General features: G+C 37.8%; 2 protein-coding genes across 2 annotated transcripts in view; both read right to left on the bottom strand.

Moving 5' to 3' along the window:
- The window catches only part of LOC134746841 (atypical protein kinase C-like), a 215,243-nt gene that overhangs the window by 46,680 nt on the left and 142,391 nt on the right, over positions 1-26,172 (bottom strand). The gene's annotated exons all lie outside the window — the stretch shown is intronic.
- LOC134746855 (atypical protein kinase C-like) overlaps positions 1-26,172 on the bottom strand; it is a 180,990-nt gene that overhangs the window by 141,495 nt on the left and 13,323 nt on the right. The window contains exon 2 of the mRNA XM_063681421.1: positions 25,457-26,096. Coding sequence (XP_063537491.1) covers positions 25,457-26,030 — 574 coding nt within the window. The 5' untranslated portion in view covers positions 26,031-26,096. The remainder of the gene's footprint in view (positions 1-25,456; positions 26,097-26,172) is intronic.

Genomic DNA, 26,172 nt, shown 5'->3' with positions numbered 1-26,172 from the left:
TGAACCAACAGGACACCACCAATAGCATCGTGTTTCCTGCTTTTGATCGAGGAAATGGCCCCATGAGGTCCATAGATATGACCTGGAAGGGCTCGGTGGCCTCTCTGTGCTTACCCATCAGCCCCTGCGGAGCTAATTGAGAGGGTTTCTGTTTCGCACAAGTTTCACACTTCCTCACATATTCTTTTACATCTCTTATCAGCGAAGGCCAATAATATCTTTGTCTAACCCTATTTACTGTCTTTTTTTACCCCGAAGTGGCCTGCCGTTGGGTCATCGTGACATTCTTTTAGTACTTGCTCTCTAAGTTTCCCTGGGATCACCATCTTCCAAGAATCATGTTCGTCTGGAAATTGATCAAGTTTTAAATACTTCCAAAGCGCGTCCTGAGTTAATGACCAGTCTGCTCCCTCTTTTCCCTCTTTCACCCTAGACTCTATTTCCTTATACCACTCGTCTTTGTCCTCTAATTTAATTTCAATTTGATTTATTTCCTCAACGTCTATAGCTCTAGACAGTGCATCCGGTACTATATTATCCTTGCCTTTTCGGTAGACGATTTCATAGTCGAACTGTTGTAGTTTCATTGCCCATCTGGCCAGCCTACCATGTGGGTCTTTGGACTTGTATAACCATTGCAGAGCGCTGTGATCTGTGATAACTTTAAAATGTGTCCCTTCAATATACGGTCGAAAATGTTCAATAGCGTGAATGACACTCAACAGCTCTCTTTCCGAGGTAGAGTACTTTGCTTCCCTTTCTGAAAGCTTTGTACTTGTAAATGCTACCGGCTTCTCTACTCCATCTATCACCTGGGTAAGAACAGCCCCTGTGCCTTTATTAGAGGCGTCACATTGAATAGTAAATTCCGCAGAATAATCAGGGCAACTTAGAACTGGCGCCGATGTCAGTGCAGTCTTCAAGTTACTGAACGATATTTCTGCTTCTTTTGTCCATTGGATCTTATTACCTTTTTTACCTCCTTTTGTGAGCTCATGCAGCGGCGCTGCTACCATAGCAAAATTTTCTACAAAACGCCTGTACCAGCTTGCCAAGCCTAAAAATCGTTTCAACTCTGTGAACGTCCGTGGCCTTGGATAATCAATTATTGCGCTTACTTTATTTGGGTCCGTGCGCAACCCCTCTTTGTCAACAATATAACCCAAATATTTAAGAGAAGCCCGTGCGAACTGACATTTCTCAATGTTTACAGTCAGTCCTGCTGCGGCTAACTGCTCAAGGACCCCATTCAGTGTCGCAATGTGATCTTCAAATGTCTGCGTACATATGACTATGTCGTCCAAATACGTGAAAACTTTGCCTTCATACTGAGGTGGAAACAGCTTATCCATGAATCTTTGTTGTGTTTGGCTGGCATTCATCAATCCAAATGGCATTACTTTAAATTGATATAAGCCTTTTCCTGGCAGTCCAAAAGCTGTCTTCTCCTTACTGGCATTGTCTAGTGGTATTTGCCAGAAAGCGGATCTCAAATCGAGCGTTGACAAAAAATGCGCGTTCTTTAGACTGTCCAAAATTGTCGTGACCCGCGGTAACGGGTATGTGTCCCTCTTTGTGAGCTTATTAAGTTGCCTACTATCTAAACACAACCGATTTTTGCCCGAGGATTTCTTGACTAACAAAACCGGTGAACGCCATGAACTGTGTGAGGGTTCTATTACATCCAATCTGAGCATCTCTTCAATTTCTTTAGCTAACTCTTCCATGATTTGCGGAGAAAATGGATATTGCCTCTGACTAATAGCATTTTTACCTTCTGTATCTATTCTATGCTCTATCCAATTTGTACGGCCCAACCCTGAACCAATGGTTTCTTGCATACGGGTAACCAGTTCGTCTAATAACCGTGTTTGGCTTTCACTCAGTTCATGTCGTGATATCACTGATCTCGTCGTGCTCAGCTCCAATATCTCTGTGCCCTTATCCAGCTGATGAATTTCACTACAAGTGTGATTACCAGTGCCTATTCGGGTACTCAAATTATAAATGTCATAGAAATTCATGCCCAGTATGATGTCATGCTTTGATTTCTTCATTATATGAAACTTCACGACCTTGTAGATTTGGCAAAATTCAATAGGCCAGTAATAGCTAGAGTCTATGATATGGGGTGTGTCATCTATTGTAGTCACCTCAAAGCCAGGAATCTTTTGTGCCGACAATCCCATTGCATGCAGTATTGAGCTCATATTTTCCGAAACAACCGACGTGGTTGCGCCAGTGTCCAGCATGCCTAAGAACTCTTTTCCCAAAATAGTAATTTTTGCGTAAAGCCGATTATCGTTGGGTTTTTTCGTGAAACTGCATATCTCCCCTGTGGCAAAATAACAAGATAGTGTTTCCAGCCACTTCTGCCATTCATCTCTTCTCTCCTTATTGAGACTTAATTCTGGGGAAGACATTCGGCAGAATTCACGTCTTCCGTCTTTCCGTTTCCCGATTTGCCACATGATGGACAATTCTTTGTGGTTTGGTCAAATTTACCACACTTGTAACAAAACAGCCTTTGAGATGGCAATTTACAATTTCTAAACCCATGCCCCGGTGTCCTACAGTTCCAACACTTCATTTCAGTAGTCGTACCAACGAATGTCTTCCTACCGTGGTTAATAGGAAGCCTTTGATTAACAGCATTTATCTCGCAACTCGCCTGTCCTTTATACGCAAGGTCTGGCTCTAAGGTATTTGACGATGTCTTCGGTTCCTGAAACAGGTCACAATTCGTCTTGGTGCGCTCTATAATCCGCAATATGGTCACTAACTCGGCCACTGTACCGAATTTGTCCCTGCATACGGCTCGCTGGTAGTAAGGCTGTATGTTCTTAATTAATATTGATATCTTTTGCTGCTCACTAATCCCCTCTGGTAGCCTTCTGAACATATTTTGCATTACCGACACATAAATCGTTACATTCTCTTCCTTACCTTGAGTCCTCCTCTTTATTTCCTCTAGTAACTCGTCCTGATAGTATGGTCTCTGGAATGTTACTATAAGGAGGTCCTTGAGGTCTCCCCAATTTTGAGCATAACTTCGATTAGCCCTGAACCAAATAAGGGCATCACCCTCAAATAAATCGATGGCATATCTCCATAAATCTTCATACCTAGCATTTCTAGCTTCTCTAAGCTCTTCCACCCGCTCTATAAATGCGTTGATGCTTATATTCCCATTGCCTGAAAATTTCACCCCCCAATCTTTGACAGGAACCAGTTTTCTGCCCCTAACCTCTTCTTCCACCTCAGGAACCGACCTTTGCCCGTACCTTGGATAACTTAGCGGCGACGACTGCAACGCTAACTTCTCCCTCAGCTCCGCCACTATTCCTCCTTCCCCCTGTAGTCTGTTACGATCCGACAGCATCTCACCTGACTGCGGCTCGCCAGACTCTGGACCGGCTTGTAATGGAGCTAAGCCTGAGGTGCCCGAATTAATTTCTGGAGGCTTGGAGCAATGCTCACCTCGTTCCAGCTTTGTAATCAAATCTATGGCTTCCTGACCCAGCGTCCGATGCAAAACCTCCTTATCCTTGTCAGATAATGAAACGTCGCCTTCCTGGCTATCTGCCTCCAAAGTAGTTATAGTCTCAAACATACCCTCAATATCGGTACTTAACTTCGCAAAGAGCTCCCGACCTTGCTCGTTTCGGGGCACAATCCAAGTAACACGGTTTTTTAAATGCAAAAGACGCGACGTAACTCTTTTAAGCATGACGCTGTCCGGAGTGTCTAACATTTCGTTTACAGCCCGTGAAAGCGCCACAAATTTGCCCTGACACACAGTTAATTCAACCTCCGGGTTATCTACGCTAACAGCTGGCGCTGAAAGTTCAATCGAAGCTCTACCCGTCCTTTCTGCGCTCATTATTTCCCTAAGCACTTTCCTCATTGGCATAACAGTTTCAATATCAAACACGCCTCTACAAGCTAATTCGAACTGAAGTTCATCCTTTAACAAATCTCCTACATCCATCTTAACTAAATACCGGTCTACTATTAATATTCTATTAACTACTGGTTGCAATCACACAACAAAAAAAACAACACTGAAAAGAAAAAAAAAAAATGACAAAATCTTATGGTCACCCTACTAAAGGTAATATAATAATTCAATAAACCGGTAATTTGCTACAGAACGTGTGCAAAATCTTTCATTAATTCCCGTTGGGCGCCAATGTGATGATTTAGGGTTATTACGGAAGGGGTTGCAATTAAAGAAAGATCTTGACACTGCTTAAAATTAAAATTTATATATTAAAAAACACTGATACAAGAAATTTCATCCGAGAGAACACAATGAGAGGATAACAGAGGAACAAGGAAAAATAAACTTGTAAAAATTTAAAACTAACATGCAAATACAAAAATATAAAATACAACTCAAACATAAATACAAAAAAAGAACAAAAATAAAAAGTCAACTTCTCAGTTCTCCGTTGCTCAGGATCGAACCCGAACCCTCTTGCTTGAGAAGCAAGCGCGCTACCACGGTGCCTGGAATCGGCTTGCAAGTTACGACGAAATTAGCCTAGACACCCGGAGTATTACTTGCGCTTATTATCTGTGTATTGTTGTGACCAAAAAATGTCCAGAATCTTGGTAACAACTATGTAGCATTAATGTAAGTACGTCTCCTAAGACGTCAATGTGCAGAATATCGGAAAAGGGCGTCTCCACAGGCTGTGGACAAAATGAGCCATTGTTTACATCTCCTTTGCAAACATTAAGCTGAAGGACTACTCGTACATATTTATTGTTACGACTTACCCCGTGTCCTTTCTTTTGCACGCACACACACTTTTATGGCACAGTAACTGGCACTCTTTTTAAACTATCTGCTCCGTGATCCGGAGTTATTTACTATTTCTGCCGACATCCGTGGCCGTCCTTTGTTTGCACCGGTCCCCGCTCACATTTTTCTCCCTACCCCCAGATTGGGCGCGCGGTACCCTCTTTTTGACAAAGCAACGTTCCGAAACGAATAAAACGAATCACTACACAGTTTAACTTGCAAGTTATACTGTAAATAGAAGGTAAGAACTGTGGGCACACGATTTTTTCCTAGAATAATGCATAGTATAGTAATACTTTATAGTTATTATAATACCGCTCCCTTATAAGTACATGAAGCTATTACAATACCACGGACCATTCCAATTTAGTATCGACGGAACCCTAAAAGCCTACAGCACTCAGCCAGGATTCTTTTTAATATTTACCTTAACGGGCTACATGCCGGACAGATATTGTAAACAATTTTAGCCTTAAATACAGCGCAATACGGTGCAAAGTTTACTTATTATTTTTGTCGCCGACCGTATTGTATATACAACTTCGGCATTCAACCCACTTTAAAAAGAGAACAAAGTCAAGGAAATGGAATAAACTTTATCTGGTGCACCATTTTTTGTATCTCTAGCTCCTTTCCCATACTTCAAACTCCCACATTTATACAGCAAATGCACTTTTACACGTAAACATTGAATTTACATACGAGCAAAAAAAAGCATACATCAACAATTATAATATACAACCAACTGCAACTACCAATTCAAACTAACGTATTACAATTAATTAGAGATGTATAAGATCTCTTAATGTCGATTTACATAAAAAAACTACATATAATAATAATATTAAATAAAATACAGATATCTACATAAAAAAATCAAAAATTATTTAGAGATGTAAATGTCTATAAGTTTCAGAACTATAAGATTATATAGTTTATCAAATTATATCCTTGGAGATGTATAGGGTCTCCAAGAGTCAAAATTCTGTATAATTAAAACATTCATTAAGGGAAAAGAAACATACGGGAACCGAATGAGGCGTCTCACTGTACATACTCAAAAATAAAGTTACTAAATATAATAATATAGTCTCTACAAACAGCACCCGTTCACGAGTATGACGCGATGAAAGCTTTTTTTCTGAAGTTAACTTTATATAAATCTATCAAGAAGGAGAAATATTTTTTGGTTTGGTTATAAAATATATTTGGTTAAAATTCTTTTCGTTGTCTTGTTTTTTGTCCCCAAAAATGTGACGGAGTGGAGCTTTTTTGTATGGGGTGAAATTTTGTTTTTCATTTTTCTTAAGAGAATTATAATCTACAGCTAGACATGCAATAGCACTCAACTTTTTTATTTATTTGATAAAAGACAAAAATAGAAGCGTGACAGTGGTCAGAAACAAGACAACTAAAAGATTTTGACCCAATTACCCATAGTCGCGTATTAAGGTGATTTTCTGAAATAAATATTTTGTTTTTGATAATAGATTTCAATAATTAGCTTGGTTGTGCTTATATTTGTTAGCCTGACTGTAGATAGCTTAAGGTTTTATCTCGTCACTATATTTTCACTCCAGTTTTACCTTTATATTCGTAACCTTGTGTGAGTTTGTGTCGGGGTGGAGTGCCGGGATCAGAGCGGACGTGTGGTGTGGCGCGTTAGCGTAAATATTAGAGAGGTTTGCCAAGTACGCTTTCGGGGTTCTGTCTACTTGGTACTAACGGAAACTCAGATGCATGGAGCATCATAACAAAGTCTTAATTTAAAGAGAACTTGGTTGGCAAAGAAGGGAAGACTTATACGATATAGGTGCTTAATAAAGTCTTTATACCTGTAATTGCGTACGGAACACCTATTCGAATATCTTAATCTATTATTGATCCAAAGTATTAACGGATAATATTATTCCATAATCCATTCAATTTGTCACCCTACTGTGACTTAGTGTTACTGTCATTCCATATACATTATACGGGCGATTCTTTAATTTACACAAAACTAGAATAAATCAACTACTAAAATGACGAATCACTTCTTCTTGAACGCCTCTTGAATTATCCTGTATTTAGACTATACCTACATCAATTATTACCGTACTTATATAACACTAAGTACGTGCCATTTAACAACATACATCAGCGTACACACTCCAGTAGCCTAAGTGAGGTGAAAACACGTATAGTGCTATTAAGCGTCAAGCCATCTACTTTATTTGCTTGCTTATCATAACATAAACAATATTTATCAAGTATGTTTATATTTAGGTGAGGGGCACACAGGTTTGTTTGACGTAAGTCGTAACGTGATCAACATAACTATTCATCCCTCAGAGAATGGCCATACATAAAATCAAAACACAGTGTAACTACATTTAGTGCAAGCGAGATCTGTTGCGACTGACATAAAAAATAAAATTTGCCTCGTAGGATCGCTCGTTCCATTACTATCATTTTGTAAAATTACATCTTAATAACCAAAGATAATCCAGAACACAGATACCTACATATTTCAAAAAAGGTAAAACAATATGTGGTATTTTCTATAAAAAGAGACCTTATTGTCGATGGCGCTTACGCCATTATAAACGATGCTCCGATATAAATACAATGCCGCGCGACGCTGTGCGGCGTAAGCGCCATCGACAATAAGGTCCCTTTTCATAGAAAATGCCCCATATAGCAATCAACCAAACAACTACCCAGCAAGCAATGATCAGCATTTTTCACGATGTTACTCGTATCTAAGATTAGAAAACACACTCGGTGTACCCTCACCCTGAAGGGTGGAGGTTGTATTCATGTAAATAGAGCTCTTGGTACCCAATGTTTGAACAACTTATGGCGGAAAAATGGAATATCGAATACTAACAGATTATTAACTTGGTATCGAAAAGGACGGGTAAATGATATAGACTGCGGAGGTACTGTGGAAGGGGTTATCGCGTCATAACCCGGTCTGACAACAATAGGTATAGAGCGAACGTCACTTTTTAAAACAGGTCAATAGAAAGAGGTTATCGCTGGTAGTCTCCATACAAAGTTACGTTTCTTTTTTATTTTAGATGGTATTGGACAATTAGGTAGTTTATTGGTGAATGGGATATGAATAGGTACACCACTTCAAGATTCTTCTAAAATGTGTGAAACTGAGACCTTTTTGTCAGATAAATTTTATTCAGGACCTTGCCGCGACTGGTGCGATTGCATATATCAAATGCTTTGTGATTGCATTTTTTAATGATATAGAAGGCAAAGGAGCGGACGAATCTCCTGATGGAAAGCAGTTACCGATGCCCATGAACTCCTGCAACACCAGAGGGGTTGTAACCGTTACCGGCTTTAAGATGGCAGTACGCTCTTTTCTTGAAGGTCGTAACGCTCCAGAAATACCGCGGGTGATAGTTCATTTCACAGTTTAGCTGTGCATATATGTATAATATACGAACGTGACGAGCGAGACTGACAGTCTTACTGATGTACTCGTCTTTGTTATCGACTAACAGGTTAGCATGGATAATGACAGCATTCGGTCAGAGTGCCCACTACGGCTAACCGATAACTCAGTTAATATCGATTATAAGGACGGTTAACGGTTAGTAATGCGTATTGTTAGCTTAGTGTACCGGTGTTTAATGGTTGGGCATTTGTTAGTGTCCGACCGAAGTTTCGGTTTCGGTATAAAAATCATGTTTCGGCCAAAAAACTGCCGAATCTTTCGGCTGTGCCGTATTTTACATAGTGTTCAGTTCCAGTTTCGGTACAAAATCCGGTTACGGTCGGATGTGTCAACTTTACGAAGTTGTTGTACGGTTGTCATCAGATATATCGAAGGGGCCCAGGTGTTCAAAATAACTGAACATTGCCTCTAGTATCAGCATGACCTTAAAGTTCATGAAATAAAACTATGAAAACGGATTATATCGCGTATATTGAATTTATAATACATCCCGACGTTTCGAACTCTTTACAGCGTTCGTGGTCAACGGGTGACAAACGGGTTAAAGTTCATGTTAATATATTTTTGTGCGCTTTGGCCCCTTCGACTGTTATAACAATATTTGCGTAACCATAGGCTTTAAATCAGAAAGTAACGTTTTTAAGATAAAATTTGGACTGAAAGGTTTCAAAATTAACTCTTAAGCGGCAGACAATAGTCATATTTACCAAACGTCTTTAACCTTTTGCACGCCAATGACCGAGATATATACGCACCGTAGGTTCAACGCCAAATACCGATTAATCGGTCATAGACCACAGAGCAACATAGACCTACATGCATATGCATAAAGTTCAATTTCAGTTTTAACACTTCGGTGACGTGGCGTCTGGATGACTGCTTTTGTGTTTGACACGGCGTCGAAAAGGTTAATAAACTACGTTATTTGCAAAAGTCATACGACTAGCTAGAACATATACAATAATATATTTAGCTAGTAATATAATGCATGAATCACCTGCACATTGTTGGCCGGCGGCCAAACACCCAGTTAATACCGGGACGTGTCCCGCACAGTCACTGCTGAACAATGGTCACCCTACACGCTCTAATATGATTAAGTTAACGACGACTTACAAAGGGATTATAACTATATTAAACAGTATAATAATCACCGTAGGCGTACAATGGTTGCGATTATCGGCGAAAAGGAAAATTATTGTTTGCATAGGAAGAAAGTCATTTACCGTACCCAAGCTATGTGACAAGTATTACAGAGCAGAAATCAGTCAAATTCTATTTTGGGCCGGGCTTTTTGTCATAGCTTTTACAGTTTCGATTTTTGTCCTTTAGAACTGAGTCCATCTGCATTTGTAAGAATTCAGGTTACTACTCAAATTTAACAACAATTTGGACCATACTTAAATCATTGTCACGAACGAGGTTTCTAAGACTGTTTCCCTATTCAACAGATTCGGACATCCTCTCTTGAAAAAACACTGCATAAGTATCCACGAGTAAGATGCGCATGCGAATGGTGACAAAATAATTAAAAAAAAACGGCATTACGAACAGAGAAGCCGCCTACCAGAGTGGCTACCACCAGTTTGGCACTGACATAAACGCTATCGAGAACGTAACTCGCTTTCTATGCATCTCGCTCGTACTGGCATATTAGTGCGAGCGAGATGTATAGAAAGTAAATTACGTAGACGTTACCGTATATGTCAGTTTTGACACTGTCAGTGACTCATGGTACGGGTAGAGGTCAGGTTAACAATGTGATCTTACTTTAATAAACCCCTACCACATCGTCGCACCCAAAGGTATTCAAAAGGGTCATATATTAGTAAGCCCCAACTAGTTTCCCGGTTTACTATCCCACTTAGCACGGGCCAGCAGATAAGCCTTAACATTGAAAAGCTTTCAGTAGTGACGCGTTTCGCAGATTACCGCCCCTTGTTAGTCGTGGCCATATCTGTCGATCCTTAATAACTGTCGGTGGGACAAGATATACAGGGTTTTGGACAAAAACATTAATTGGTATATTCCAAAATAAAAAAAAATCAAAACGTAAAATTTTGTTTCCGCCCGGTATCGAAACGGGGCCCTGTGCGTGTGAAGCACACGTGATAACCGCTACTCTACAGAAACTTACTTTAAGCAGCATACATTTGGCACCACTATCTATTACGTAATGCGAGTCGTGTGTTGGTCATTCATTAAAATATATCTTGGGTTAATATTCCAAATGATAATTGATAAGATATATAGGTACCTACTAAGTAGCTAGTAATCTGATCATTTGTCTGAGCAGTAAAAATGTAATCAAATCGGTTAGCTTTAAATTTAATAATATAATTGTAAATTCTAGCAAATCTTATAATATTAAAATCACAATCAATGAAACTTATATAAAGTTGTTTTGACAGCTACAATAACCCTAGGTTGCCCATATTGATTTAGTTTTTAAACAAACGCTTTATTATAGAATTAAAATCATTAAATCATGATAGATATAGAATCATTAAGAATATTAAGACCACCAAATAAACACGCCAGGAAAAACTCAAATATTTCAACATTACACACCCCTGCAGCAATGATCTCTCTCCAGAACCGACATGCACTATTGAAGCACAAGCAAACCGCCATTCTCTCCTCACAGACACCCCTGCCCAGTTTATATACATCGGCCGTGTACCTAACAGCCGGGTAATTTGTTACCCCAGCCTCGGCCTACTAACATTCATTGACCACTGGTACACCTTAATCCAACGGCATAAGGTTGACGAAAGGTCAGAGGGATACATGCGATATCTTACGGGATATATTTAGGATGCTGAATTGTTAAACGGTCGGATGTTGGGCATGATTTGAGGCAGGATTTCGCGGTGCAATATGCTGGTTAATCAATTTTGGAGGCGATGACAGCGTGCACTATAAAATATCAACTCGTAGTACCAAAGACTTCCTGAATGTTTACTAAATGATTCAGTTTTGTCGTAAGGAGGAATTTAATTTTTTAATTTGCTTGCTAGTAAAGCTATACGAATAAAGACCCTAAACGACTATATCGATAAAAAATTGTTTGTTTAGTGATCCCCGACTGGTTTAGGTTTACAATCGGGTATTCCTTGTACAGGGAGACGAACTTCTCCTAGATAGTGTTCCCTTGTTAAGATTAACATTTACAGTTGGAAAGTACGTCATTGCCCTTAGGTTCAGTGTAGTTAATCCTTAAAATAGCCTCGTCTCGTATTTTGCTATTGGTTGGGGAGCCCAAGAGGGGATTTTTGTAGTTAATCGAGCCCAGATTAAGATATGTGTGATATATTGCTACCCTGTGGAGTCTACCTTTACCACTTTTAGCCGTCTATGTTGAGCCGTTGGTTGGTAGGGGGTTCAACAAATCGTTAAGCAGATTGTGGATTTGGTCATTTTAGTCTAAATTAATGCTATAATTGTGCTATTTATTACTAATCTGACAATTATTTAAAAGCATAATTGAAAACTGGCGGTTACAATGAGAAAATCGGGCGTCAAACTTGTGATTATCAGATTAAGGAAATGCGTACAAATAAGTGTCATATTAAGCTATAGAAAAATTATAGCATTAACTTTCAAATCGTCCAAATCCACAATCTACTAACAATTTTTAAACCCTTCACCAACCCTTCCGAAATTAAAGAAATCTGTAGACGCTTTCCTGCTCGCTGGAAAAATAAACTTTATATAACCTTTTTTTTTTCTTATCATCTAATCTTTCGTTTCCAATAGGTCTCTACGACACTCGAGTAACTACACAAAATAGCATCGCAGGCTCCCCAGCTATATCAAACTATTTTAATTAATCTTCGCCCAACTTATCAACGGAGTCCCAAGTTGGGCGCCACTTGTACAGAACCACCCAAAACTAGTTAATTTCGGATCGCTCTGGTTAACAAATGCGATCAATTAGCAAGCGACCCGTCATCGCTTAAGTGCTATTAACGGGTTATTAGAACACATTAACTAGAACAAAAAAAAACAGCGGTCACTTTCTTTCGGCCAAATTCGTATTACAGAACAAAATGCGAATTAAGAATAATAATAAAAACTCGTTTACTTATAGGTTAAGACCTGTTTAGTTAGATAAAATTGGCAAATCTTTGGTTTTTAGAAGTCAGATAATTGCCAGTAATACTGGAGGTCTATTCAGATAGTAATTTCTTGTTATCAATTTGTAATGGATATGATCTGTCAGCTGTCAAAAGTGAGATTTTTGTTTGAACAATCATATTCATAAAAAATAATATCAAGTAATTATTATCTGAATAGAACTCCAGTGTTATTGACGATTATTGTATTGTGTTTAATATATTTGATCAATATCTGACAATCACGCGCTGAATATTCAAAGCTCATAATATCAAGACGCTTAACGAATTATAACTATAATAATGAACAAAAATATTAACGTATCCATTTCTAATTTAATTTTGCCGTAACATAGGTAAGACGAGCCCCACGTTGGGTGCCAATAACGACAATCTTCGAAAATCGGTAATTTTCGAATCCATCTAGTTAACGGCTCGATTGCAATTAGCAAATGAGTCCCGGGTCGCCGCTTGATTGCAATTAACAGATTATAATTAGACAGGAGGGCCACGTCGCGCCTTTACGGCCCAATCTCGGGCGGACGTGGCAAGAATATCTAGATTAAGGCCCATTGCTCACTGGTGAGTGAAACAAACTGAGATCACCTACAGATTAGAAATTACTTTATTTATTCGCTGATTGGTAAATGGTCCACTAAGTTTGCCAAAAGCTGATATAAAGTTTGATTGAAACGAGTAACAATTTGAGTCTAGTGAATCCGCGTATATTTCACAGGTTAAAATCAGTTTTGAATATATTATACAGGACGCGGCCTTCATTAAAAATCCAAGCTCTTGGAGTGTTTTTAGGAGGCTCGTCGTGACTAAAGTTCCACGTATTTCCCGTTTTATAAAAATCTGCCCAAAATTTCAACGAATAACTTTTGTGGATCTCCTAGGTTTTATACGAAAAACATTTTTAAGTTTAATGTGTAAGCAAAGACAACAATGTTCGCGTTTAGTTCACTTGTAATCCTCATATTATACAATCATAAACTACCCATTCAGGACAATACCCCTAAATATACCTATACCAGTATTACCAGTACGGCCCGACACTCCACCTTAAGTCGAAGGCAATTCGTTGGATAAACAATTACCGGTTTAGCGGCTACGACGGCCGAATTTGAATGGCCCTTCGCTTTTATTCCAGGCCGTGGGCGGCAAAACGTGTTGCTAAGCAAGATTGAGTTGTAAGACGGGCCTAGAATGCTGCATTACAGACCTAGGACGTAAAAAGTATGCTTTAAATCGATTACACGAGGCAAATGCGTGGGTTATGTTATAACCGCTTTATCGGAAGAATGAGAAATGAATAAAATCTATTTGTACCTGAGAGATAACTTCACAACAGGATTCGTGGCGTATTATGGACACTATGGACTTACCTGAAATTAAAAAAAAAATCGTTAATAAGATCTTTGTATGTGTAGTTAGACTTTTCTTACAATCAAATTTAGTGAGATAGTCTTTAAGCTTAAACATATAGGCCAATTCGAGTTTTAGATAATCGATTGCTAAGTAACTGTAGCGGTGCATGCCATATAATGATCTTCGTTTTTCATTCGTCGATCTGTGTTTTTCTGATAAGTGGGAGAAAGACGGATGCTTTATCCAACAGTCCAATTCGAGTTTTAGATAATCGATCTGTTTCCGATATGATACTGACAGATCAGTATCATATCGGAACCAGATCGAATAACAACGTTAGTAATGTTAACCAAAGAATACCACATTAAATACCTAATGTTTCTAAACGGCAAATTCAAATGAAAATATAATTAAAGCGGCGAGACAAGTATTATATTCGCAACATACCTCAACAGTCTCAACACCTATTCAATAATCCGCGTGGAAACTTGCAATAAAGTTTATAGTTTGAACCAACTTAGTAGAAACATTTGAAGGATAATATTATCGGGCGGCAAGGGCCCTAGTCGCGCTCACATTTGCATATCCAACCACTCAATGCCGCTACGCTCGACAGGTACCTGAACACCGAGTTTTTATCGCGAGGAAGAAAAATATCCCGTATTTCCTGGGTGAAATAAATTGGTATTTCACTTGAATTTTTTACTGATTAATTTATATAAGGTAAGTATTTATTATTTTTTACAATTCTTAAATGTTAGTGACTAAATCATGCCATATAACAAACAAAATTATTTTTGAAAAGTATGATAACTGACCAATCAATTAGAAGAATAATTTAACCACAAAAAGTAAATCAGGATTCACTTGTGCTCTAAAGGAAATAAATGGGTAAAAAATTCTATTCAGTCAAACCTTATTATGTTTTTGCTTTATCATTGCACAAATACCGCATCATACTTTGGGAATACATCTATTCACAAAGTTACTATGTATTTATTATCATGCTTTAAAACTTTAGCTACTAAAACCGCCGTCATAATTCAAGTTTGCCTCGAAACTACATCTTACTAAGCGGTGCAACACTTGGGAGGTATTGGAGACAATATTATCGCAAGTAAGGCCCCACTCGCTCAAATTTGCATATCCTCTCGACGTCGCCCGAGTTTACCTCGGCGGCGGAATAAGAATTCTGATCTCGATTTTTCAACATCGGGAACGGATTGGTGTTACGTGAGGTATATGATATGGAGTTTGATGTGAATAATATTTTAAATATGCAAGCGCCTACACATTCTTACCTCATGAAGTAACTTATCTGAAATGTTTTCATTTTGAACTTACACTTGGCTTGATACCAGAAGCCCGATATATAGGTATTTAACAAGTTGTTATGGTTTTGATACGACCTTAACGATCATCTTGGTGATTGGCGCGCGTCTCTCACACGACGTTCACTTCATTTCGCATGCACCAATCAGCGTGAGCGACTGTCAAGGTCGTATCAAAATAAAATCAAAAACCGTAACAAGTTGTTTTAATCTGAAACGGGCTCCAAGTCACCTTTCGGATACCTTGATGCTGGCCTTCTGTGGTTACATTTGTTACTAGCTAGCTAATTTACTTGCTTATTTTTTATCGAATCTGCTTTTTATCGATTTCCCATTTCCACCCCCCTTTTCACCCCCTTAAAGGATGACTTCTGGGATAAAAACTACCCTATGTCCTTCCCCAGGACAAACTATCTCTGTACCAAATTTCAACTAAATCGGTTCAGCGGTTTAAGCGTGAAGAGCTGAAGAGGTAACAGACAGACCCACTTTCGCATTTATAATTATTAGTATGGATGTAGCAAATTTAGACATATGAACACTTTAAACATGCTTTAAAAGCGCACTTTAAACTTCTTTTTTTATCAGCTTCTTTGAGTAGTGATACTTTCATTTATTATAGTGTCGTACTATAAATAAAATGATAAATCATACACGTATATTACAATAAGACAATAACTAATGTGTAAAACAAGTTTTTTTGCAATGTAGATGTATAACTGAACAATGTCACTTTTTTAATCTCCTCGAAATTCGTACAAAACAACGATTTACCTGAACACGAAAGTTATTTAAGACACCGTTCAAGGAACCCCTTTTGATCATCAGAATAATTTATGGTAGTCTCGATTATTTTTACGCTACGTAAATTAGCTATACACAATTTACGGTGAATTCGGAACCTCAGTAAAGTTAGTCTTGTATCACGGGTAGGATTTGTGTTTTATCACTCCTGAAAAAACAATTCAGTCATGAAATAGTCTATACGATTTATTTTGTACATTTTAAGGTAATAATAAAAACGATTGCTACTCTTAATACAAAAGAAAAGGAAAAGAAAACGGGCATGAAGCTATTTCTGTTTCATAACTCTTAATTTGATTTTACGTAACAGGCACGACACTATCAGCTTCTATGTATATTACACCGAAGGCTGTGTCGCAAATCAAATTACCGTAAATTAGGAGGGAGTTAGGAAGTCGACCGCAATCGACGGAAATAGCCGAAGATAGCATCAGGGCTTCGGCCGTCTTCGGCCCGGAGGTGCGAGCGTGGACACTGATACGTATCAGCTCAGTCAATAGCAGATACCATCGACTAGCAACAAGTATCAAATTATACAAAATACATTCCAAATTCAACTTTAAAGGCTAACTTTTAAGGTTTAAATGACGCTTAATATCAATACAGTGTCGTCACGGTATTCAAATTTCAGCTCAAACTCAAGACATAAAAGGTGGAAATTGCTCTGTAACGCTCTGGTCAATCAACCGGACATTTTATTCGCGGAAATAGTAATTACTCTTCAGCTTGTTATTTTCATTAAAATGACTTTTAATCAAGATTTTTTTCACGCGGTCGTTAAGGTGAATCGGGGACGTTTTCGATATTCAAATGATTCTAGGGCGTTGATTGCGATCGTTTTTCTTTGGGGCATTAACAATTACTAAGGCGCAGGGCTGTGCTAAGTCTCGTTTATTTTATTGAACGAACGAAGAATGGGATTCGTTAAATATTTTCACGATGGTGCGACGTTAATTAACGACGGTCGGTAAGGGTGCGTTCTGAATTGATCACTTGGCTAAATATTATCTACAAAACGACAGATCTATTGTCGTTCTTGGTCATGTGCCCTGGATCTATCTGGCTTTTTTGGTATTCGACATTCAAACAAACATAAACCTACTGACACTGGCTGTCTTAAGTCATACTTTTTTTTTGTAATTTTGTACAAGGGAGTATCTTGGGGACAAGAAATCGATATTTATGCAAAAATTTGGATTCCTTAATGGCCGGTGTCGAATTAGGTCGAGTACCGGGGGGCTGGCGACGTGAAGTTTAATTCTATCTCTCGCTGAATAACATCGTGAGCTATTACATAATGCACTTGAAAACAATGAAATCGGTTATTAATTTTAAATGAATTGTAAAGTCGAATTATAAAATTATTTATTATTAAGCTAATTTTAGGGTTTAACTCACGTATTTTGTAGCTCACGACAGTTTAAATTTGAGTTTTTTTAAATTGGTCTTTTAAAAATTATATTTGATTTAGTAAGTGTGGAATATAAAGCCACTGTACGATATTTTATAAGAAAACTGGAAGTATCATCGGGAGAAGAGAACATTTTGAATCAGGAAATATTGAACTTTATAATTTACTGTCAAACAGGGAGTACTTTTTTTTTTTCATTCTTAGGTTCTGGTTTTATAAACCAGTCAATATTTATATGAGAGCAAGATTGATTTGAAATAAGATAATTATTTAACAAAACCTGATTCTAAGCATACCATAACACGTATATCCATTTTCAAATTAAATATGGTGCAGTGCAGTGTTGGCCGAACGTTAGTTGCAATTAACCATTAACCAGTACAAATTGAACCGTAAACCGTAACGGACGGTTACAGTTTACGGTTCAATTTGTACTGGTTAATGGTTAATTGCATTAACGTTTTAGCCAACACTGGTGCAGTGCACCCTTTCAGTAACTGCTGTAACCTACCAACGTATCTCATCCACCAATTCATAAACCATTACACCTAAACCCATAAAAAGTCTTAAAATTCAATTTTATATTTACCTAATTATTTAAGCGGCACCCCTAACGATGAAATATTATAGGGGTGAAATTGAATAAACCGGCCGACAGCGAGTCGCTTCAGCTCGGGAAATTATACCTATTATTTGTCAAGATTCTTTCTTGCTTAAAGGGGAAAGCATTTTCAAATTTTAAACTAAACGATCTTAAATACTTAATTTATATCTTCTAAAAAAATAGCCCTGAAAACATGTCTAAGAAAAATGGAATTTATTTCGAAAGTTTAAGCAAATTTAAGTAAAGGTCATAAAGAAAGGCACATTGTCAATGACGTAGTTATAGTTTGTCAAAGGACTGTCTCATTTTAAACGTAGACTGAGAAAATCATACTATCTTTGTCTTACACTAGTACCAGCACCCAAAAGAAAAGGATGAGTATAGTTTTTAGGGTTCCGTACCCAAAGGGTAAAAATTTGACCCTATTACTAAGACTCCGCTGTCCGTCTGTCTGTCTGTCACCAGGCTGTATCTCATGAACCGTGATAGCTAGACAGTTGAAATTTTCACAGATAATGTATTTCTGTTGCCGCTATAACAACAAATACTAAAAACAGAATAATATAAATATTTAAATGGGGCTCCCATACAACAAACGTGATGGTACGGAACCCTTCGTGCGCGAGTCCGACTTGCACTTGGCCGGTTTTTTTATAATCTGGTTGCCACAGGTACACGTTTAGTCTAAGGGCCACCCTACACTAATGTCTCCCAAACGTCGGCGCCTGATCAACTCTATGGCTGCTACTCGAACAAATATTTTGTGAAAAATATGTATTTTTAGGGTTCCGTACCTCAAAAGGAAAAAACAACTGACTTTACTGACAAGATTTGCTTGACCAACTATAGTGCCCCGTTGGGTCAAAGGATGGTCAGTTGCGCGAATAAATTACTGGGAATACATTTTGCCAAATATAGGGTAACAATTATATTTTGTGTCCATTATGAGCCGAAAAATGAGTTACTTTATTTATAATTACATTAATTACCAATAAATAAATATTATTTATTTCCATTACAACAAATAAGAAAACTGATCAGGTGTCTTAATTTTCAATCCCGTATTCGGCAATTAAAAATGCACAAACAAGCATTATGGTAAATTAGATTGTATAGCTGCGATCGTGCCGTACAGCTGCGATCGTGGCCCACAAATGGACTCGCCGGAAGATCAGCGCCGACACTTGGGTCGGCATTATGCTGAAGCGAGCCCATTTCGTGGTAAACACTGCAAATATGTTTTTTTTTTTAATTTTCCTTGTAATGCTAGTATGTAAGTTTATCACGAAAATAAATGATTTATGATTTATATAGTCTTGGCCGAATTCGGCCAATCCAACATGGATCATTTGGTTTTTACGAGTATGTACAAATGTTTCTAAAGATAAACTCCCTTATTCATAAACGTCTACTAAAGTTGACAAGCCGCTAATAATCGTTTGTCCCTCTCCATCATACCAATACGTCGGAAAGGGACAAACGATTATTAGCGGCTTGTCAACTTTAGTAGACGTTTGTGAATAAGGGGGATAAACCATGTGCCGTGGCATTTATCAAAAGGGTAAAATCCCAACATTATAACTACATAAACCAACGGCCGTGCTTTCATCTCATAACTAACTTTATTCATATTTTACAAGCGCCTTAAACCACATAAAAACTAAGTACAGACTAAGTCCAGTGACAAGTTCATGTTAATGGCCCACTAAGATTAATTTTACTATAAACGGTGACTTTCATTTAGTCGTAACATGAATTAAATTTTGCGCGGAATTGGACTTTATAACCACGCAAAAAGGTCGTGTGTTCACCAAACGCGATGAGAACATGCGAGTTTGCGGAGCGTGTTTTTGGATAAGCACGCAACACACTTTTTAATAACATAACTTTTCATAACGCTACAGGAGGTAGTTTAATTTTTCTAACCCACGAACTTATTACATGTAACTAAATCTAAAAATATTATACTTATTAAACCTTAATTTAAAAAAATCTACGTTGTTTCGCACGTATTTTTGCTGAAATTTGCAAATGCAGATTGAAATTGAGTAAATACTTGTCCCGTTATAAATTTTTTAAGTACTAATTTAAGTCATAAAATATTAAATACCTGTAATAAATAACGTCATAACATAGCATTTTATTAAATATCTATCTTTTTCAAGTGACACCGATATTAATTCCATTCACTCGCAAAAGTTCAAGCTTATCATTTAAACGTCAAACTGCTTATAAACCGTCTGTCGCACGTCACTGCACTTTTATTTATAATCTGTTAGGTGAATAGGTGAATGAGTGAACGAATCTAGGCCGTAGGGGCGCCGTGTCGCGATGCGAGGAGCCTTTGTGTCGAAGGTATCTATGCTTTTACTTTGCCCTCAGACATAGCTAGGCGATTTTAACTTGCGTTTTAGCTAAATTAACATTTTAATTGAACACAACAATTGATACACAAACACGTAAATGATTCATTGACAAGATACTCTTTTTACTTTATTTGTAAGTTTGTAAGTTACATATAATTGATACAAATACATTTTACGTGAGCGTACGCCATAACTTTTGTAGGTACGAGTTCTTGTCGCAATGGGCTACTCAAAACTGTGGGAAGCGAAGGGTTGGAGGATTCTTCGCGCTCAAAGTGGCACCAAACTCAGTCCAAGCAAGACGGACAAAACTGCGAAGTAGGTATGCGTGCGTTCAAATAATTAATCCTGCAGCACGTTGTAGCAATAAACTAAAACTGGATACATAGTAAAATATTACCGGGCACGAACATAAAAAACACTAATTTAAAACTACGTAAGTGTTTCAACGTGAAAAAATAAAAAAGTTCTTTTTTATGTTAAAAGCAAGAATACGGCTACATTCAGTTTAAAATGGGACGATATTTCCGGACGAGCGCTGCGCTGGCCCTGTGTTACGATTGCTTGTCGTCGAACGATCAGAGGCACCAGTGTATCGAGGCCTATGGTAGTCTTACTTGTTACGTAATTTCAAAGTTATGGAAGCCAGTTGGTTGCCACTAGCGCTCACTAACGGGCGCCTGAATTTGGCAAAACAATTGGGGAAATGAAGAAGAGAAGAAAATAATAATAATAATGTTTTGAAACAATACCTAATACATTGATGAAAAATATATTATATTTATTTTTATTCCTTTTCTTTATTTTTGAAATAAGTCTAGATGTTACCCCTTACGTTATTTAACGGGCACGTGCGTTGTATGAACTGTGCGATTAAGGTTATTTCACTGTCTTATTGTGTATTAGTGTAGGCATTTTTACCGTCAGGTATTCATGTTGCACCACAGGAGATACTATCTTGACATTATTTTGAAATCTTATTATTCTGTAATTATTTAATTTTTAAATTATTATTTTATTGATTATATTCTTATGACATCCTTGTTTTGACGATCATAATATGAATTCTTGTAAATTGACATGCCTGCAATTTATAATGTAATCTGTATTATGAAATAAATGAATCTAAATCTAAAATCATGCACTCTTTCAATACAACAATATGTAGTGGAACTGTTATCTCAAACACATAACAATTATGCTTAATCGATGAACCCTCACTGGTTAGCCTGGGATTTCGATTCAACCTACTCTCGGTTAGCGATTGTAAAAAAGCCCCCGTACCTTCACTCGCGAGTGAGCGGGTGAATGGGACGAGTAATTACATTCGCTGCAGGTCGGTCCATTCATTCATCAGTTCATTATAAGGGATTTGGTCGTTAAGAGGAACTGAGTTTGAGGCTTTTTTTAAATTCCACTGACAGCACGAACAAACATTCGTCTCTACATAAATTGAGAGACCTAAATAGGAGCGCTTTTCTCGAAAACTTTTTTAGACTTTCTAAATTAAGCGGAGAAATTGTGTTGTTTTTAGGTGTCTTCCTTTTGAATAACTCATCGTAAATATCCTGTCTTATAGAATCCCTGTGTGATGGTCAAGAAGATCTACCGTTACGGGTCTTCACGTAACCAATCCTACGTTTGCTACACCGTAGCGTAGTTGAAGCGGCGAGTTGTCTAATAAGCCCGTTGCCTATTCAGATAATAAATTCTTGTTATCAAAACGTTCACGTGTGATGTTGTTGTGTTTCAAATTGATAAGAAGATTTTTATATCTGAATAGGCCTCCCTAATGGGTTTATCACACATTTATCAAAACATTAGCTTCACTTTTAACTAAATAAGTAGGTAATTTACCAACTGACATTGTAGTAAAGTTTAAAAAGTCAATTAAAATCCACTTCGTATCGATTTCAAACCTTGCAGGTATATTATGTAAAAGGGTTAGAAAAGTCAGTATACGCGATTCAAAAATTCATTATACGCGTATATAATCCGTTAAAATTGTTCTATTTCATAAACTACATGAAGTTATCTATTGGCCGACATTGTATACTTTTTTAGGGTTTCGTTCCTCAAAAGGAAAAAACGGAACCCTTATAGGATCACTCGTGCGTGTCTGTCAAAGCCCATTTTCTCCGAAACTACTGGACCAATTAAGTTGAAATTTGGCACACATATGTAAGTTTGTGACCGAAAGAAGGATATGTAACGTAAACAAATTAATTTTAAACATGGGGGCCACCCACTTTTGGGGGGTAAATGAGAAAATTAAAAAATATAGTTTTTCAAACTGTATCGTGCTACAGATCAAATGAAAGAGCTCATTGTGAGAATCTAAAATATATTCTTTTTGGAATTTTAAAATAAATAGTTTAAGAGGCCGGTGTCGATTTTAGTCGCAAAAATGTAAAATTGATAGATTTAGTCCGTGAAATTTTACACCTTTTGTTACCTAATTGAAATAACAAGTACTGGTTTCTATTAGCACGTCTTCTTATCTTACCTTTTATCAGATCAATTTTTTGAAAACAGACTTACTAAATTAGTAATGTTTGCTTTTCTGATGGACGTTTAGGTAAACGCGCGTAAAGCACTGATTTTGTCGCTCTTATTTGTAAATTTCGTAAAGTTTGGACTACTAAACATGGTAATTTTGTATTACACATATCCTGTACTTGACGTTTATCAGACTACATTTTTATTATTATGACTTTGAAGTAGTGTAAATGAAAGTTAGACGAAATCAATTTTCTCCAGAAATTACTTCAAAACAAGTGACAATTTCTCTGAAAATCGACTTAATTTCAACGTAATTTTGATACTTAAACTATCTATAACATTTGCTGAAACTATTCTTATACATCAATTTGTATAATTTACCACCATGATTTTTTGATGAATTTTTAAAAACTGCCCCTTCTCTTCATGCATTACCGGTGACGCACGCTCGCGACCTCATTATTAAAAGGCAAGATGAGAAGACGTGCTAATAGAAATCAATACTTGTTATTTAGATATTACGTAACAAAACGTGTATAATTTCAACGACTAAATCTATCAATTTTACATTTTTGCTCCAAAATCGACTACGGCCTCTTAAAAGTTATTTAAGAAAATAGCTAAAACATGACCATTCCCCCCTTTATCTCCGAAACTACTGGGTCTAAAATTTAGAAAAAATTATACAAAATAGTTGTTTACCTATAGATGACCTATTACAAATGTGCAGTCAAGCGTGAGTCGGACTTAATTACATAGTTTTAATCCGACCCCTACGGGTTTTTTAAAGACATTTTACTCACGTTTCACATAAAAAATACATTGTTAAAAATTGTGTAATGTACGGAACCCTTGGAACGCGAGTCCGACTCGCACTTGGCCGATTTTTTATATAAAAATTGTATTGAAACACTTTATTACATTGAAGTTATAAATCGATCCACTGACAATAACAAGTGCTATTAATTCAGCCATCGACGTGCCGGCGGGTGGAGTTCACAGTTCACACGCCCTATGTCGCCACAATGTCGATATAATGACTACACTTGCTGCTAAGCGTTTGTTTTGCCCGGAGTCACCCCTTTTTTAGAACACCCGAAGGGTGACAAACAGCTATTACTAAGCCTCTGCTGTCCGTCTGTCCTTCTGTCTGTCAGCACGCTGTGATAGATAGATTATAGTCGTTAAAAAGGGTCACGCAAGAAACAAGATAAGTATTGCATGAAAATACGAAACCGACAGACCGACGATTTGCGAGGTCCACGAGGTCTAACAGCTCTGCAAAGTGACTAGCGGCCTGATTCTAATTTTAATATACCTACGTCTAAAATTTTATCTAGATACGATATAGATCAGATCTGTCAGTGTCAAAAGTGACGTTTCTTCAAACAAGCGTATATTAAAATTAAAATCAGGCCCTAGCACGTTTATTTCGTATAGGACATGATTTACACGTCGAGTTTGCAAGTCATTTATATGATTTGTTTCTAAAAAGATAAAATATGGAAATAAAATAATTGTAGTCTACTAATTGTAAGATATAAAAGTAACAAAACACATGCGTCTGAAAAATCAAAATAATATTAAACTTTCTGACCTAATTCTGCGTTTAACTGTTACTACTATTTATTTAACATACTCGTAGGTACCTTTAGAAGATTCTGCTGAATTTCAACTCGTTATGATTATTTTTTATTGCGTGACTAAACGCCAGACCAAAGTTTTATTTAACTCAAATAACCTTCGCAATGTTATTCCAGAGCATATTTACAAAGTTTAAGTGCTTTTTGATACGCAAATTAGATATTATCTCTTCGACGAAATTTTTAGAGAAATAACTGAGTTTTATGTTTTTAATCGTCGTATATACAGTAAAAAATAAAAAGCACCGTAAAAAGCTGTTTTAAATTTAGTTTATGTTTGTTGAAAATGAGTGCTTGGACTGATGCCAAAGTGAATACTAGATATTTTTTATATTATAAACGTTTTTTATAAATAGATTATTTTAAGTTGTTTCAATATTTTACTTCGAGTGTCATGTCGAAAAAAACTTTAACAGGGAGGCGTATTCTGATTGTCATAACAGATTTAAAAATTGATCTGTGTTTGTTATGGATATGATTCGTCAGTGCCAAAAGTGACTTTTTTCAACCAGTAACGTCACTTTTGACACTGACAGATCATATCCATAACAAATCCATCTGGATTGAAAATCTTTCTACCTCCAAATTTACATTGACCAATGTAAATTTATGAATAATTACAATTGTATACATTAAAGTACCTCGCACTTAACGAGCGCATTGCTCTAATAAAATAAGTTTCACAATTTTGCGAGAACACACATCGAGGTGACAAAACCTTAGCGACATTCTAGCTGCGAGTCGGCAAAAATACGCTGGCTACTGCTAGCAATACCATTTCGTTTAAGGTATAGGTATATCTTTTCAGAAAATAGTTCCAAGCGGTAAAATAAGAAATTTCCGACGGAAAAAGCAAACTCGGGAGTTCACAACGTTATAAATGATAGGAACCAGTCAAGAGAAACAAGCAATCGAATCGACTCTATATCGTCAATAATTTGCTTTGTTTTCGCGTAATTTACAGTCGGCGACCTAGTAAAAGGTGGTACAGCTAGGTTACGTAAGAAACAAGTACGGAAATAGAATGTCAACGTACCTGTAGCATAGGCCGGCTCGAGGTCGTCCTCGTCGTCGGTATGGTGGCGGCTGGAGGCGTGCGAGTGGGAATGGTGTGCCACTCCCACGTGCACGGGCTGAATGGGTTGCTCGTAGTGTTTGTGGTGGTCGACGTAGACGCGGTGGTGGTGCGGGCACGGCGCGGGCGGTAGATAATCGGCGAGCGTGCCACCGCGAGTTAATGTGGATCCCGCGCTTAACGTGCCTCCACCTCCACAGGAACCTAACGCGCTCCGCACCGAGCCGAGATCCAAAGATGGCCGCCGCGACATCTCGTAGCTCTCTCCGAACAGCGCGCTCGCCGGCACCGCGTGCCGCACCTCATGTTGGTGGTGCGAGTGTCCCCCGTTTGATGAGGAATGCGGCGAAGCGGAGTGCTCGCGACTATCCCGTGACGTAGACGCCGTGTGGATAATGCTTTCATCGTGCGTCTCTAGCACTTCCCGCGCGGTCGGTGGATTAGGATGAGCGTGTGAAGCGGAAGTCCCGGCACGGCGTGGGCTGCGCCCGCGATCGGGCATCACCGACGACGCCGACCAATATCCCCACGCCATTTTTATATAGGTTAGTTCACCGCACTAATACAATCACTGTTATAAACACTCGGAAGACCGTTGAGCCTAGAGTGACACAGCGTGGAGTGGGTTTTAGTGTGTCGGAGTGGCGTAATCCGAGCCCAGGTCGCGTGCCGAGGGA

The sequence above is a fragment of the Cydia strobilella genome, chromosome 13, assembly GCF_947568885.1.
Source record: "Cydia strobilella chromosome 13, ilCydStro3.1, whole genome shotgun sequence".
In the NCBI taxonomy this organism is placed as follows: Eukaryota; Metazoa; Arthropoda; class Insecta; order Lepidoptera; family Tortricidae; genus Cydia; species Cydia strobilella.
Note: the sequence above shows the minus strand (reverse complement) of the source record. Positions and strands in the feature narration are given on the sequence as shown.